Source organism: Anoplopoma fimbria, chromosome 1, assembly GCF_027596085.1.
Source record: "Anoplopoma fimbria isolate UVic2021 breed Golden Eagle Sablefish chromosome 1, Afim_UVic_2022, whole genome shotgun sequence".
NCBI lineage: Eukaryota > Metazoa > Chordata > Actinopteri > Perciformes > Anoplopomatidae > Anoplopoma > Anoplopoma fimbria.
In genome coordinates, this window is record NC_072449.1 from 8,366,899 (window position 1) to 8,383,102 (window position 16,204).

A 16,204-nucleotide genomic window follows, 5' to 3' on the forward strand; every position below is an offset into this window, starting at 1 on the left:
AAATTCAGAATTTCATCAAAGACCATGCTCAAATTAGGCATTTCTTCCCAAAAGGCACGGGTGTGTTGTGTTCTGAGCTCGCAAGGATGCTTGAAACCCCCCCCCCAGCATCAAAGCACAGCACACGGCGTTTGAATTTCATTGAAAGCATTGGATTAATAATGCAGAAAGAGAAGCTCAGAAAAAGATGATGCCTTCTCGACTCTTCAGCTATTAAAGCATGGAAACCCTTCTGACACGACCAAATTGGGAAAACCTTTGAACGAACTACGGAATAGCTGCGAGAAAAAAAAAAGGTTGTATTGGAAAGTAGCTGGAGCTAAATCTCCCAGGAGGCAGCCAGATACACACTACCTAAATGAAACCATTTCCTTTGCTCTGTTTTGTTACCATGCCAACTCTCCAGTGCTTTACCTCCAAATTTGTTCAAGATGGAATACAAAAAGAAAATGTTTGATTAAAATACAAGCAGTTTTCTCTCTCAGATTTTACAAAATGCTATTCATAAAAGAAAAAGCTTTAACAAGACAATTGAATTATGAATACTATAGTAAATATTAGACGAGGTCCCAATTCCAGAGAGGAAATATATCAAATAAAACACATTTTATCTCTATTCTATCCAGTTGTTTCCTCATAAAAGGAATAAGTCAACATTTTAGGAATAACGACTATTTGTAAAAGTGATCAAACACGTTTCCAAAATGTGAAACTATTCTAAAAAGGCATGTAAAGGTTTGGTTCTTTTAGCAGGCTCTAGAAACTACCAGAAGCCTATCTGCTGCAGTCCTAACTCCCTCTCTCCCCCTATTTTCTGTTTTTTTTCTTTTTTATCTTCCCTCGGTCAGAGAGTTGATTCTGGTCATTTATCTTCCCAATGCCAATGTTTGTATAAGTACGTGTTAACTGCAGAGGGAGGTATTGATCCTGCTCTCCTCTCTTCATCCTCCGTTTCTTCTTCACTACACAAGAAAAAAAAAAAAAAATCCCATCACCAAACCTCCCACCCAGGCTGTGCATACAAAAAAAAAAAAAAACACAAGCTGACAACCTGCCTCCCAGCTGGCAATAAACGGTGCACGTTGATGATACTGGGAGTGACACTGTAATTCCTGTAATGATTTCAATTTCTCCTGCACGAACACAGCCAGGTTCAAAGTGACACACATTGATGATATGAGCACTCTCAAGCCCTCAACCTCATCTGACAATGTGCTTTCAGACGGAAATCATAAACATGACATGAAAAAACATTATTAGGACATCAATTTTAACTCGCTATTAGGTTTGGACAGATTCTAGGAGCTTTCATAAGGGAGCGTTTCCTTCACGGTGTCCAATACTGAATGTTTTTTTGTGAGTTCTGTTTGTGGCAGTGACAGAGTGTTGGAGTTTGGAGTTTTTGCTCTTCTTCTCTCTTTGGTTGTGGCTGTGAAGATAAATGGGCCACCAATGCGGTCCCAATCAGCGGCCTAGGGACATCAATTATAAGAAGATCTAATGCTGAATTAATTAGCAATGGGCCGATATGGAGGAGCAGCAAACAAACAAGAGAGGATCATTTACTGCCATCGGGTTTTTAGTTGCATTAGCACTGAGCACTAAGGTGAACGATCTGCAGCATATATATTACATATTTACCTCTAAATAGTTAATTTAATTGTTTGCCATGAGTTTTCCAGGAAACCCGTCTATTCACTCACGAGTAGAATCGATCTTTCAACTTTTAGCGAGAGGAAAAGTGTAACTCCCAAAATGTAAATTTCAGACATAAATTACAGACAAAAACAAATACGCAAGATGAAATAAAAAAAAGTTTGAATTATTGGACGCTGGTAATTGTAAGAAAGCCTTTTATAGCCATGCTCAGTGTTAGAGGGTTTACATTCATTGAATTATAGATGTTTTTCTACTAAAAGAAAATCATGCACATTGAACTGTAAACTGATTAAATGCTTTTCAGTGCCACCTTAAAACTGTGTGATTAATAAGACACTAATGATCGAACTCCTCTTCCTCAATCCATTCCTGCTCCTTCACTTTTCCATACTTCCTCTGGCTCCTTTATCATTCCCCGTGATATTTCTTCCCCCTCTTGCTCTGCTGCATGTTTAAAGCCGGACTATAGTACGGTTCTAAGAATAGCTTTCCTTAATCTGCTCATTGTGATGGAGTGTCACTCCTGTTCTCCTCTCTAACACGATATGTGCTTTACCCTTTTCACACCTCTAATGCGGTCTGCTCCATCCCTGAACCCTGCAGAACTCTGCGTAGAAGAAGAGGGATTTTATTTCAAACATGTTATATATGCCTTTTTTTATTATGTCAATTTTAATTTCTCTCTAAATATTTAAAACAAATGTTAACATTCATGTTAGGAGAGTCAGACTGTGTGGAAATCTCATTATGAGGTGAAACTCTTTTAGCTGCCTTGGGTTAAATCTCTTTATAGGTGAACATTGACAAACTCACGTATCACGTCAGTAGACATGGAGGGAGACATACATTATCACAGCCACTCCGGGTTATTTCTCTAGAGATCAGCGCCTATTTGCAGGTTAATATGAGGAAAGCAAGTGTTTGGAATACAGAACGAGGCGGCAGGAAAATAAATGGCTGCAGGATAATGAAAGTTGACATTTAGATAAATGTTGCGGCATTAGTATGTAAGAGTGTAATGATTGTGTTATGTCGGCTAAGTGTGGCTACGAACAGTTATGCATCGTCACATCTGAAAAGCCATTTGTTGAGAAAGAGAGTGTACAATTTACTTCTGAGACTTTATAGAGGGGACGTTTGCTTCTTTTCGCGTCTACAGTAGGTGGTTTTCTCATTTTTTACACTTGTGTATCTTGTGATGCGGAGTGAATTTAAATGAGAGTGAATGTGATTATTACCATATGGAAGAGAAGAACCAACACTATCTGTTTGAATCTGAAGAGTCTCTAACTCTAAAATGCCTATGGGCTGTTTCTGAATGAAACCCTTCATATATGCAGAATGTGTTATATCAATTATATCAATGTGTAATGTATATTTTGGTACTTTGGCAGTATGTATATTGATGAAAGTAGGTACGTTGTTTCAGGGTGTTATTTATTTAAGATGTTTACACTTAGACTTTTATTTTATTGTGAAAAATCCTAATCTTGTTGAATTTTTAAGCCTTTATTCAAAGCTTAAGTTTATCCTGCAGTATGCATGGTTTAAAAGAGCCATAAAGCTGTAAATATAAACTATTTTCTGAAAAAAATAAGCTTACTTTTTCTATGAAAACACTCATGATGCATTTGACAGCTAAAACAACTCTGTGGCTTTGGAGCTTCCCCACTTTCTTCTACTTTACAGAAGGAACTAGGTCATTTTCTTTGTTCTAAGTTGATATTTTTCTGACCTCTGTAGTGTCACTGTGCCATACTGTAGTAAAACGCAACACCTCTGGCCTCGTTTCACTGCTGGTCATACCGTACAGTATTTTTTACTGTCACAGGGCCCTCAGCCTGCAGGGTCTCATCCATCGAGCTCATGTGGTCATAACAAGGGGACCCCACTGGCTACAATACTCCAGAGTGGAGGCTTATGAGAGCGTGCTAGCAGATTAGGTGGCAGTTTAGCCCCCAGTAAGATGTCAGAACAATCATGAGGACAAGGCTTAATTAGTAAAGGGCAAAGAGCAGTGGCGCGTATTCAGTTAATTTGGATATGATGACAGGATAGTGGGAAATCTTCTATTATTCTGCTGAAGTCTGGTGGATTTCAGTTGGAAAAGAAAAAGTACTTTGAAAAGAAATGTCCATCTCATTCATGTTTTTCTGTTTCTTTTGTTTGCAGAGACAAGGATCTGGAGCAGCTGCTGGCAACAACAAGACATCTGCAGCACAAGGTAAAAAAAAGTATACTATCATACACAATTTATGTCATATATTATTTCGTTTATTATTACGTTTATTCTCAAAACATATATACTTGCATCAGCAGCTGCGTCATTTTCTATACACATTTTATCAGACTCTAAAATAAGCTTTTCAAACTTGCAATTTTGCACCATTTACTTAAATAAAAACAACGACCGGGCGCCTTACAGTGAGCTAGTGGTGACAGAGAAAGAGACAGAGAGTGATTGAAGCACAGACAGGATGCGAGCGAGGGAGGGAAAGTGGGCCACAGTTTACAGTACATGTGGGCTCATGTACGCAAGACCAGCTTTAAAAGGCAATGTCACATGATTGACAGTAACGGAGTCTGAAGGACAGCTACCATCAGAGTCCACACACACACACACACACACACACACACACACACACACACACACACACACACACACACACACACACACACACACACACACACACACACACACACACACACACACACACACACACACCTCAGGGCTTTCTGTCAGATCTCATGATCTGAGGAGAGATCAAGGTGCCATGTCATCGTTTACATGACATGGAGAACATTTCATAACGGGCATCTGAATTAGTTGATTTATCATCAATTTATTAATCATTTTTCAGAGTTATATTTAATGCCCTCCAGACATGACAGCATGAGCTCTAAAACGGTGACATTTATTCTAAATTGCACATGATTGCTCATCAGTAATGACTCACATTCAAAACAAAAATATAGAACAATGCAATGTAGGATTCTATCAGCATGCGTCATGCCTTTTAGCAAATCCACTTTTCTGATGGTTTGGTGTTTCGCAGAGGTTAGATACTGCACCACTTCACAGTTTTTTTCTTATAAATCTATTGACGAAGCAGCTGATCGCTCTCAGCTTCGACATCCTGACTCAGCTGGTGTAAAATAATACGGACACCAGGAGACAGAACTGAGATGACCATCAGCTTCTGTAAATCTAACTCTCCGGTTGCCTCCCTGAGCAGAGATAGAGCGCCTGCATCAGTTCTGTCCTGGGGGAAATAAAGATCAGCGCCGTGCACCGGGTGCATTACAAATCATGTTTATCGTTGAGCTTTCTGTCATTAAACCATCATCACGAATCAAATGAAGGCTTCAACGAGAGAAAACTAATATCTCCCCTGCTTTCCCCTCCGCTAAATCAAGTCTGTGATTTGGTGTGTCGCGCTGACTCAGCACCACTTCGCAGTTTGAGAATGAGCTATTTAGATTTTTATAAAATAGTGTGCTCTGTGATTTACTCAACAAATGAATACTTAACGTATTTATGGATAAAGGGAAAATGGTCAGTGGAGTATAGTGTTAGAATTAAATTGAGTCCTCTACAAACGGACAGATTTTTTTACAAGTGTTTCATTGTCTGAAGATCAGAAATCTTATCTGACATAGAAATACTGTTTGAAAAGATTGTTTTGGAATTATTATTGCAATGACTTCAACCGTGAGGGTCAGTCTGGTATTTTGAGATTCAAAGTATTATACAGCTAATGATGCATATATCACAAAAGTCAATACGTAGTTATAAGAAGTATGCAACCTTGAACAGGCGAGTGAACAACCTGCATTAATGCCATCCTGACTTATTGAATCCCGCGTTCAGCCTCAGGGGATCAGTGGGAAACTCCTCAGACTCTCAATCTCAAAGAAGCCCAAAAAGGTTACTTTGTCACTCCTGTTGCCCAAAAATGTAATATAGAAGGTAACAAAGAAAGAGCTTTACGAAAGAATTAGAGAGATTTCTAATCATCTTGTTGTCCATTTAAAAAAATAAGAAATAAACCTCTATATGTATGCAGTCCAACTGAGATGTATGTCTTTAACAGCCAGTAACCTGCCTTTAAAGAAGGTTAGAAATAAATAAATAGAGAATAAAATAGAATAAAGAAAAAATAACACATTATTTATGATTTAACGAAGCTTTAAGCCAGGCTCACGCAGCCACTGCAGCTGGCTGAGTTGAAAGACAGAGCTGCAGAAACTAATTTTTCACTGCCTTTAGGATTCAGGTCCACCTTTCTATTCACTTAATAAAACGAGAGAAGGAAGGTACACCGCCTGCAACACACACACACACACACACACACACACACACACACACACACACACACACACACACACACACACACACACACACACACACACACACACACACACACACACACACACACACACACACACACACAAGCTTTCCTTTGTTGTCTGACCTTGACAATTAATTTGATGCCTGGAAAAACTGCTTTCCCAGCGTGTCTGAAGTGTGCCTCTCAATGCAGAGAGAGATTGGGGGAGAGAGAGAGAGAGCTCTTAGAGTGGGCGAGTAAAGGGAGTACCGCTGCTATTGACTCTCGCCCACTCTGCATACCCCCAGCACACATGTCTGTAGAGACAACCTCTCGCAAGCTCAAGGACAGCCACGCACAGATGTATTCATCTTCACTGAAACACATTTTGAACCTGGTAAGTGCAAGTACATGCAACCGTGACGCACCTCAGAAACGCAGCAGAGGCTGTTTACGGGGGTAAATAAGATAAGGGGTCTAAGAGACAAGCCGGAGGATGGAGGGGTTTATTGCAAAGATAACGGCTCAAGATTGAATGTTTATCAAGCGGATACAATTGAAGCAACCTTTTTCCGCTTTGCTGCATCGTGCCAAACATTCAGAGTCGGAAGACGTTCAGTGTTGTTGCTGATTCTTATTTTTCATTTTTAAAAGTTGGAGTGTTCAGATCATTTACTTTAGTAAAAGCAAAAAGCAATACTGGAGCGTAAAAATACACAAGTATGTTCATTTAAGAAAATACAGGAAGAAATGAAAAGCTTAATATACCAAAATGAAATAAAAATAATAAAAATAATAAGGTACTCATAATGCATAATGGCTTATTTTACTGTGTTATATTATTCTATGTATTAGATTATTGAATTATTATAACTGATGGGTTGAGGTTTAAGGGGCAGTATTCATGTTGTAGCTGAGGTGGACTTAACATTACTACTTTAGTGTACATTCTTAATTATTCTGCGCAGAGACAACTAGGCCTTTATTTTAATCTGGTCTGGTCTGTGCGGCCTTTGTCAAGGTTGAAAGGATTAATAAAGTTTGCCGTCTAGCCGGACAAAGCCTCCTTAATTGTTGTACGCTATTTTGTATGTTTAAATTTGATGTCTGCTCCGCACATCATTAAAGGTTGATGCCTTTATTAGCAGTGTGTGAAAGCGCAGGAAATTCTCCATTGCTCCCCCCAAAAAATGTGGTATATATTTAGTTTCTCTGTGAAAGTACTCATGAGAAAAAAAACAGTTTGGACAAATAATAATGACGTGCAAATAAATCCCAAGAAAAAATACGTCTTCATAAATTCAGTATGTGCAGCAAGTTTTGAAGCATAAATCCAATCGGCAGGAGTAAAAGCTAATGTCATGCTATAAAAAAACTACACCACAGTTACACGAGTGTGAGTACACAGCGAGGCTGCAAAGGCAGAGTGATGATGTTTTGTAGTCTAAATGAACCACTTGTTAGCAGCAGACTGTTTTTAAGACAGGTAAAAGCTTCAACAGGCACGAGAGTGATGTTTGCTGATGAACTTTATAACATAGAACAAAAACGTTAAAATCTCTTGTGTGTGTTAACCACATTCGAAAAACTTGAAGACGAGGGAACTGGAAATGCTAAAATCCTAAATCATTTCTTGGTTTTAGGGCTCATTCCTGCACCGCTTTATGTGCGTCTGGTCCTTTAATTGTTTGTGCTGTGTGAGGTTATTTGAGAGCAAAAAGAAAACACTCAAGAAAAGCACACAGTAGAGTCCTTACATGCTACCCGAGTTTGTGTACTTGGTTACCTTCCAACACTGATTCCAACTCCCTAACCGGCTCGGTCCTTTGCCCGTTAAACTTGTCTTCTGTGACATTGCTTGGACACCGTTGGAGTCCAGATGTCTGTGTATTCGGAGCCATACGCTCCATATGTGCGCTGACCTTATGAGTCCAAGCACAACACAGACTGTCCCTGTCACCGCAACAGCTGGGGCCGCACTGATTTACTACAGCTTTACATCATACTGTACAAACACACCACACTGACAGCAACATTACAGGACAGCACGCGGTAATATGTCGCTATGATGCTATCGTATGTGAAATAATCCTCTGCATTTCACGGACGAAAAAAGGGCTCCATTTCTTTATGTAAATGTTAAGCTAGCGGAGAATTGTTCAAGAACAATGTGGAAACGGTAACACCATCAGCACCTCCCCCACCCTTGTTTCAAACAGCCACGGGAGTAATTTCAAATGGGCTCACCTTAGAGATCAAAGTCATCCTTTTATAATTAGCTTGCGGCGAGCTCTCAAAAGTCAAGATGACCCAATTTCTGCACACGTTTAAATTAGCTTTACCGTACTCAATTATAGTCATATATTGAATTTGTCTTATTCTGTTAGAAAGTGTTAGTAAAAGCACACTACATCGCTGTTTTTAGGATATTTTCAGTGCTAGAAAGAGCTGAACACGTTTCCTCTGCAGGTCTTTGAACATCCCATTTTTTTTTTCCTATGCGTGACCACATCCAGGTAGGTAACACAGAAGGTTCCTCGCCGAAGCAAAATAAAAGTTGACACAGAGTGAAAAAAAAAAAGCACACAGTACTAATCAATACAGAGCCAGTCCTTCATGTGTATTTGCGTATTGATCGCTGTGGTCTCTCTCACGCTTCGCTGCCCCTCAGATGTTTCAGGGCCTGAGGGGTCGCTGATATTTTCCTTTCACACGCTGACTTTCAAACGCTGGCAAGCACATTATGCGCACACACACTCAAGCACACTCCTACACACGTTTATATACACACACACACATACACACACACAAATGCTGTTCTTTTTCTTTTGAAAACACGTCTCTGTATCAAGAGCTTCCAGCGTTGACTGGTGGAGGTCTTACTCTTACGTGTTATGGCCACCGGAAACAAAGCACGGCCTCACTCCTGACAAGTATGCCTTAGGTTGCTTTTTCAGAAGTAAATTGGATGAATGGGTATTCAAATAAAATAAAAAGCCAAGGTTCTTAAAACTGGTGAGTAATTTGGCAACCAATGAGTCCTAACCACAGATTGCAAATTGCAAATAAAATTGCAAATTCCAAATTCCAAATAAATAAATAAAATCAGGCTATCTAAACTTCTTAAGGGGTTTCCAAAAAGTTAAAGTAATATGCGCAATTTAAATCATCTCCATATAATTGAAAAGCAATTGGGGCTGCAGCTAATAACTCATAATCATAATTATATAATAGTAACAGTTTCCATAATGATCATAGCTTTCTTTGGATTAAACGTTTGTTGTTCAGTAAATTAAATGTGAAAACAAATTTGAGAAGCTGTTACCAACAAATTGAGTAAGTTGAGCTTCTTACTTGATAAAGAACTGAAAAGATTCCTTCATAAATCAAGATGGTCATCAACAATGTTTATGTTAATTTATGACTTACTTCTACAAACTGCTAATATAATTGCTTTCTGGGAAAAAGACCAAGAGCATAGAGTACTAAATATTACCTTGATTGACTTTTTCCTTACTTGTAGCCAAGGGGGAAAATGATTCTTAGAACTTTTTTTTTTAATTGGTGCTAAATATGGTGCTGACGTTGGCTCTCCATATGCACTTGTGTAAAGTAGCACTTTAGCAAGGGACATCTTAGTGACAAATACACCGAGCAGCTCTGCAGTATTATTAAGCCCAGAGAGATGTCCACACATACTGTGTAATACCCTTTAATACCGAGTCTCCCTTTACTCTCCACAATCTGTCTTTCTTGTCTCAAGGTCTAAAAGTCCTTCTTTAATGCCTCTCCTTCTCCGCTTCCACAAATCCCTCTCATGGCTCAACTGGTTTTAAGCAGGGAAATCAATAAGACGTCCCAGCTTCCACTGGGCTTCAGAGCAGCTTTTAGAAGACATTTTGAAAGACAGCCAACCAAGGATGGTGTTATCATGTCACTGTTGAACCCATTCCATCTGAACTATAGATAAAGTTAGCAACGTGCACTAAAGTCATGTCTGAAGGAAGTAAATCCATTGAGCCTCAGTATGCAGTATGCAGGCTTCTCTTCCAGCAGTTACCACACAGCAACACATAAATAAATACATCTTCTCCTCTGAAAGCGCAGTCAAGATGATCCAGACTGGCACTCTGACAGCAGATATAACACTCCCATTAGGTGGAGACAGGGACACAGAAAGTCCTGCCGAAGGTAATAGGTTTGTAATCCGTTGTGTGTGTGTGTGTGTGTGTGTGTGTGTGTGTGTGTGTGTGTGTGTGTGTGTGTGTGTGTGTGTGTGTGTATGTGTGTGTGTCGATGAGGAGATGAATCCTGAAACTGAGGAGAATGATCCGTCACTGTCACATTCAGCCGCTGCCTCCTGTCTTGTAAAAATTGATGAAAATCTGCCCTCAGGGCTCTAAGTCTTTCATCGAGATGATGACATGATACTTTTAGATGAATGATTCCTCTGAAATATTAAACCGGACTTGATTAGTAAAGGAAATGCTGCTTTAAAGTGATCACCTTCAAAAGTTGTCAATATGACTGATGAATACTAGATGGATGCCAAAGTAATAAGCATCTTCATTGACTTATGTTTCCTTTAGAAATCATGAGTTACTATGTGCTGAATTGTCAGATTGAAAAATGAAATTTATGTCAGAATACTTTGAAAATAAGTCAAATAAAGTTTTACAAATAAACACGTTTTACATCAGTGCTGATTACACATAATCTTTCCCTCCAGACATTCACTCATAAACAGTACCATGAGTTTAGACGGAGCACTGAAGTCACGCTTGCATTAGCTGATTACCTATCATGTTTCACAATCACTTGTTCCTTCACAGCTGCGTGGCCACCAGCGGACAAGTAAGGCTGGTGTACAGCGTGACCATATATAACATTTCTTATTATTACTCTGCTGATACGCTGAGGCAAACGCTGACGCAGATGCCTCTACAACTGCATTTTTTGTTAGTGTTGATTCAATAAAATATATTGTTCATTTACTTTTGTCACGTCCTTACAGCAGAATTCTTTGTTGCTGATTGGATTCTTTAAGAGCTCTCTCAAAGTTTGGACCCTTTTTCATCAGAGTCTAAAATTCTATTCTCAAACCAAACTAGTTTTTACGATGTGAAGTTCGACCATGTTAAAAGGAAAACTTTTTCAGACGATGCTTGAAGCGATTTGACAAGCAGTTTGGTTGAAGCATACTGAACCCTCCATTTGCTATAAATGGTCAGAAATTTATCTGACTAGAAAAAACTAAAACTTGACTTTGCTTTGAAATGTGTATCTGTCTCTAGATATGATGTAACATGATACATGTTACATCATACATCATCATTGAGATCCAATCGCTCTGTCCAGCTCAAACAACCAAATATCACTTCCTCCTCTCATTTGCAAAGGTAAACAAAATAAAGGAAAAGATGGCTGCCATCCGTGAATCACTATCGGCTAATGCCACCGGCTGTTTCCTCGCTGGTTTGGAACGCAAGTCATTTTGTATTGACGCCTACATAATTGTTGTATGTGGATTGAAAACGCAATTACATTTATGTTCAATGTGGTCACATCCCTGAACACCTCTGTTAGTGGTTTAGTCGATTGGATCGCATTCCGTCGTCAATGCGTTTTGGATGCATTTACAACTGTACTTTCATGTGGTCAACATGCATTTTAATGCAATTTTTCATTACTCTGTCAAGCTGTTACAATTACAATATTCATTCCAGCACATAAAAGGCAGCACCGGATCACATCCGGCGTGTGCCTCCACATTAACAATCTCATCATATTTAAAAAAAAAAAAAAAAAAAAAAAGAAAATGTCAGAAGCTTGTATTACAAAGATTATGAGCATGTCTGGTGTTGACACGGCGGACAGTACAGCTCAATAGCTAATGCTGCTGGGACGAGAGCAGAAGGCATTAGAGCGTCGGAAAATTCAATATCAATTAATGAGGGATTCAAAGCTCGGCTTGACACAGCAGTTAGTGTTTCCTCCTTGAACGGGCGAGGGAGAGAGAGCGGTACTGTAGCTCAGCCCCAAGGGAACCCGAGGATTAGCTGCACAGTCGATACAGGAGTCGCCCCTCTGCTTTCCTGCCTTCGGTCCTCCTCTCTATCTCGCCGCCTGTCATGTGTGTTTATCTACGGTAGGCTCTGCTGATCAAACTCGAGCGGGTCAATCCTTTGCAGGGGTGTTGCAAGGCAGAGAAATGAAATGGCTCCCCCGCTGTACTTTGTAGAGAAACAATTAGCAACTCTGGAAAATTAAAAAAGGTTAAAACATCTAACTGATGATAAGGTTTCATCTCAGTGTGAGAGTCAGGGCAGAATGGTAAATGGTAAAAAAGGACCGATGCAAAGAATCTTACATTAGCTTCAGTACATATAAACAACGCAAGTCTAACATATTAATCTGATAACTCAGATTCTAGCCAGAGGGAAACCTGCTTGGGTAAATGTTAGCTTGTTTCGGCCTTTCAATGTCCTGAATATCCCTGCGTTCTTGTGATACAGCAAAGAATTACACCTCTTTCGTCAATAAATGTCACAATATAATCACAGTGTGTCCAAGCAGAGAGATGAAACGTAAATTTCCTTAGAAAAGACAATTTAGCCATGAACTGACCGAACAGGTTCAGTATTCATCTGTACTTGTATTGCCAGGTTTTTTAGGACTTCATTGACCAGGAGATTAAAAACACTTCTTTCACCATGCTTGCTGAAACCAGCAGTTTTTACTGGGATTACAGTCGTGTCTTCTTGGTCAGCGTTGGCTGAGCTCCAGAGGGGGGATTAAGAACTGAAGATCAGTTCATGCTTTGGCCTTTGACCAGGGGGACTACTGCTCCACTGTTGTAATGAGGCACGGGGTTAAGAAGTGTTGGTTACTGTTACATATCACTACATCATGATACTGCTCTCATTTTCTGAGAATAACAGCAGAGTACCAGAGTGTTCAAAAATGTTACAAACCTTATACGGAACAATATTGTGCAAATCCCTGTTTGATAATATTTCCACTCTAGCACAGCACATATACAGTTAACAATGAAACTGATGGACAATAAGAATTTATAGTTATTTTCAAACTGTTATTTGATTTCCAATTTGAGAAGTAAACAAAAGGCTTTCCAACTGACTGACGTCCATTTTGTCAATAATTAAGCTAACCTTAACTGCACAAATTAGTTGAAAATGCCATTTCTGGTTAACTTTTCAATATTCTCAGCTGACTCTTTTTAACATTTATGCAATATATAGCTACAAACATGATGTCTAATGTGCTAAAGGACTTCATGTAAAAGCTGCATGTTTCCAGCAAAAAGTCACCGGCCTCACCAACTGATGATCTGTGTTGTTTTGTTCCAACATCACCCTGTCTGTCACATACAGCTTCCAGTTTAGATATACATGCATTAGATGTCAGCTCTGAAGTTGACAAAATTGTATTTGCATATATAAAACTAAAATCATAATAACACACTTACTGGATTATTTATACAAAAGTCTGTATATGAATTATTCAAAAAGAAATATATTTTTGTCCTCACTCAGAAATAGAAGGCTAATTAGTCGACCACATTCTGTTTAAACCCAGAATTCCTGCACAGTTGCAGATAAAGGGGTGGCTCCTCTTTTTTTTTTAGATAATGAAAAAGGTTTGGGAACCAAAAGGTGGTGTATATAACTATTTTTTTGCGAAGATCATTGATGATCCACATTGGCGGATACAGATCCATTCGTTGTTTGATTATAGCAGCTAGTCTACAAGGCTCCAGACTAATCTTTCTTGGCAACGTCCCAAAAACCATTTCAACCGCTCTGGACTGTTATAATATTTTATAGTTTTTTTCTTTATAAAAACACACAATTCAAATGCTAACACTACAGTTTTCGAGATTACATTTGAACACATCATAACGTTATAATTTACCTCCAGTCAAGACTAATTTTCACTACAGAGCCTGAACGCATCTAATGTAACAGCCGTTATCAACGATGCCATCTTCCTATCAATTTAAACATGCATTGGTTGTTTACAATGTAACATAATCAGAGATCGGCCACTTGAAATGCCGATGTCCTGATCACATTTTTTTACTGAATATTGGAGGATAAGGATAATCAGTTAAACTTTATTTCACACTGTGATAAAGTTAATGTTAAACTGTGTAATTAATCCGTGGTTCACATGCTTGCCAAACCATGAAGGGGATCCCTACGGATCACGGCTCGACAATGGTCCGTTACACCACTAGAATCACTGCACAGGAGCACACAAACACATGATTGTATTCATTTCTTAATATTTGTAAAGACTAAAAAAGACTATCCTCCTAACTCTTTGTAAACTATGTATTTAGTATCAATCTAGAGTCCAATGTGCACCACTTCAGAATTTGGAGTAATCCAAGAATCGACAGGCCTGCCGTGCTTTGTTACAGTTGCTTAGCTATGATTGGGCAATGCTGTCTAAGGAAGGGGACTTGACCACGTGACCTGATCTGTGATCTGTGTACAGTACCATGAGTGACACCCATCGTTTCCTTTTTCCTTCCAGATGAGTCCAAGACGGACGTCCCGGAGGACTTTGACATCGACATGGAGAACCCGGAGACTGAGAAGGCGGCTGTCGCCATTCAGTCCCAGTTTAGGAAGTTCCAGAAGAAGAAGCGTGTCGAGAAGTCCTAGTGAGCGCCACACTGCTCTGCCAGCGTGTGCACAGATGGCAGGTGGAGGAGGCGGCACAGTGAAGATGGTGTGACATTTGCATGTAAACAAATTCATACCTGTTGGAACTCCAGGGGTTGTGATTGGGTTGGGGAGGGGGGCGAGAATGCAATAGCCTGTTTATCATATAACATGTCTGTGAATTATCATTATCCTATTATTATAATTACTATCATTTATTTATTTAACTGCTGTACCGATAAATGAGTAACAGAAACAGTTAGGAAGAATTTTTGGTTTCTGTCCTGTCCCGTGTATCATGAAGTCTAGCTGGTGTTTGTGTTAGAATATGTTTTTGTACTTATCCCAGCCTCAATAGTTACTCTTGCAACATCTCTCTCTGTAAGGCTTAGAACTACGTTTCCCAAAAACACCTGAATATGTGTGCGTAGATGGAGCAAAAGCTGATGTTGGATTGAAGGTTGTTTTTTTAGGAAACTTAGCCTGGAGCTTTCCATATCTGAACAGAATATTTCACCCAGAGGCATTTTTTCTTACCCGCATGGTACTATCAAGGTGTGTATCAATGTACATTGAATAAATACAAAATGTGTGAAACTGGCGTTTAAGAGTCTACGTATATTCAGAAATCTGACAAACACCTCGAGCTACATATCAGAAGTGGATGCTGATGTATGTCATATATATTGCTTTTGACACACACTCTGCAGGGATAGCTGTGGGACTTGCATGTTGATGACAAACTATGAATAGCAACCTCTTCAGAATGAGCTGGGCTGAATCTATTCCCTTCTCAGCTTGATGACCTTCTCCATGTGGAGCCAGGCTAACTGATTGACTGATTCCCACAGAGCTGCTCTCAGTTTAGGGCATTTCAAAACCACCAACCAGCAACAAATAACTGCAACAAATCTGTATATTTGGACTAAAGGTTCATATTTCATTATGGAGGTACATCAATTATTTAATCTGTCTTGATTTTTTGATAGAAGATTGATTAAAAAAGAACCCCAAAAAAAATCGAGGGAGCATTGGCATTTCATTCTTGTCTTAGTTGCCCAGCTTCTGCTCAATACTTTTTTTTTTTTTTTTAACTTTCCTTCTGCTCTCTGTAATTAACTGGATGGCAATGATTTTGGCTCTGAGGCAGCTGTCACAAACAAGCCCGACTCCTTTCAAAGTTTATCACAGAACAGCAGACAGCTTCCATCGTTATACAGCGTACTGCTCCGGCACATTATGTGGTCTCACTCATTAGCCCGCATGAGGAGAAATGAGAAAGAACACAAACACGGCCAGAAAATACTGTGTATACTACAGCCTGAAGGTATAGTCCTGAATTTCAAAGGAACGGCATGGTTCTTATGTCACATAGAAACACAGAATATTCTAGTTTTCTAGCGAGATATTGATCTATATTTCATTAACAATTTTTGAAAAGTAGAGTACATTTGCTTGTGGCGTGGCTTTATGGATGCCAATGTCTGTCTGTGGGCCCACCACTTTGGTCCAGATTTAAAA

The 16,204-nt window shown here is 39.3% G+C and overlaps 1 protein-coding gene across 1 annotated transcript in view; it reads left to right on the forward strand.

Moving 5' to 3' along the window:
• Positions 1–15,280, forward strand: part of pcp4b (Purkinje cell protein 4b) — a 34,429-nt gene extending 19,149 nt beyond the window's left edge. The window contains exons 2-3 of the mRNA XM_054597896.1: positions 3,832–3,883; positions 14,553–15,280. Coding sequence (XP_054453871.1) covers positions 3,832–3,883; positions 14,553–14,683 — 183 coding nt within the window. The 3' untranslated portion in view covers positions 14,684–15,280. The remainder of the gene's footprint in view (positions 1–3,831; positions 3,884–14,552) is intronic.
• The last annotated feature ends 924 nt before the right edge of the window (positions 15,281–16,204 follow it).